The sequence below is a fragment of the Trypanosoma equiperdum genome, assembly GCF_001457755.1.
Source record: "Trypanosoma equiperdum strain OVI genome assembly, contig: ctg_964, whole genome shotgun sequence".
In the NCBI taxonomy this organism is placed as follows: Eukaryota; Euglenozoa; class Kinetoplastea; order Trypanosomatida; family Trypanosomatidae; genus Trypanosoma; species Trypanosoma equiperdum.
The window spans coordinates 36,613-38,318 of NW_027124936.1; the positions used below are offsets into that span (position 1 = coordinate 36,613).

Here is a 1,706-nt window from a genome sequence, read left to right on the forward strand (position 1 = left end):
CGCACATTTTGTGCTCTCGGCCCCTTTCCTATACCTTTGTTAAAAAAAATATGAAGGGGGGATATTGCATGAATTGTATCAAACGGTGAAGAAAACATATTTTTTGAAATATGCTTTCTTGATTCTTTCTTTGTCTTTATTTATTTTTTTGATTTGCTGTAGCGAAGAGGTATCTTTGTGAAGGAGAAGGAAACATTGTTGTGCCTTTTTTTTTCGTAGTTGATCGAGCAAAAATCGTTCGAAAAGATAGAAATTACATGTCTGCAATCCCTTACTTGCAAAAACAACTTCATGAGCTTACGACGTGCCCGCCAGCAGGGTTTCGTATAGAGTCGGAAGATATTTATGTGTGGACCGTTTGGTTTACTGGACCTCAGGAAACTCCTTACGCCCCTGGTGTTTACCGTGCTGAGCTGCGGTTCCCCAAAGACTTCCCGATGGAGCCCCCAACCTTTAAAATGTTGTCAAGCATTTGGCACCCGAATGTTTATCCCGATGGTCGTGTGTGCATTTCTATTCTTCATCCACCCGGAGAGGATGAGATGAACAAAGAGGAGACTGCCATGATGCGGTGGACGCCAATTCAGACTATACGGTCCGTACTTCTTTCTGTTGTTTCACTTTTTAGCGACCCCGATCCCAAGGACGCCGGGGCCCCGGCCAATGTTGAAGCCTTAGTGCAATACCGCAAGAACCGTGAAGAGTTCAATGAGCACTGCCGTCGGCTAGCAAACAAGTCGCTGTCGGAGCTTCCGGAAGATTTTGTGCCCATTCCTCAAGAGGAACCACCCGAGCGACCTACAAACTACGCTGCCTCCATAGCAATGGGGTATGATGACGACTACGAGGTGGTGGTGTGCGATGCTCAAAATAAGTTTCCTGACGAATTGAGGCAAGTACGGGAAATGGCTCTTGCACCTGATAAGTCTGATGCTGAACTTATTGATATGCTCATTAAAGTGAAGGGTGACGTGGCAACTCTAATGGAGGCATTGATGTAGCCGTATTTGTTTACGCAGACATGAGCTGCGTGACAGAAGAAGTGTTCGTGCAGAGCAAGGGTACAGAGCGGAAATAAATTGTGTATATGTATGAGGATATATATATATATATATATATTTGTGTGTGTGTGTGTGTGTGTGTAACATAATGGTGCAGGGATGTAACAGATAAAAGGGAAAGCAATAAGAAGGTAAAAAAGAAAAAAAAATAAAAAAAATAGGTGATGTGGGGAAAGGTGAGAGATGTTGGAGGAAAACAATGTCAAACAGTAGTTTCACTATTGTGACCAAAGTGCACATAACCTGTTCACTCATCCCTTGTAACCTTCTTCAACTTATTGTTGCAATAGCGCTGAACGGGCGGGAGCTTCTCACGTTTCCGTTTTTAGGGCTATGACGTTATCTCAACACTCACAACCCTAAAATCACCGGGTACTTCTACCACCTTCTTCCCGTTTCCTCTTTTTTTTTGTTTTTACTGATGTGACGCCATCATCATTTTTCCTGTTCAAGAAATGAAGACTCTGACAATTGCTGGTTCTTTTTTTGAGGTCTTTTTTTTTTTTGTGTTTCCTTTTGCGCACACGCGGAAGATGACGTCTTTTGAAGCGATGAGCGGAAAGGAGGGGGAAAAAGAAGGTGGGATGCAACGGATGAGATGCGAAATAAATAAATATAAATATAAATATAAATATATATATATAT

At 42.4% G+C, this 1,706-nt stretch overlaps 1 protein-coding gene across 1 annotated transcript; it reads left to right on the top strand.

The window, feature by feature from the left end:
- Positions 1-257: 257 nt before the first annotated feature.
- TEOVI_000606100 (ubiquitin-conjugating enzyme E2, putative) lies at positions 258-1,001 on the top strand (the record flags this gene model as incomplete). The annotated part of the gene is made up of 1 exon (XM_067227405.1): positions 258-1,001. The coding sequence occupies one exon, from the start codon at positions 258-260 to the stop codon at positions 999-1,001; it is 744 nt and encodes a 247-aa protein (XP_067083506.1).
- Between the last annotated feature and the right edge of the window lie 705 nt (positions 1,002-1,706).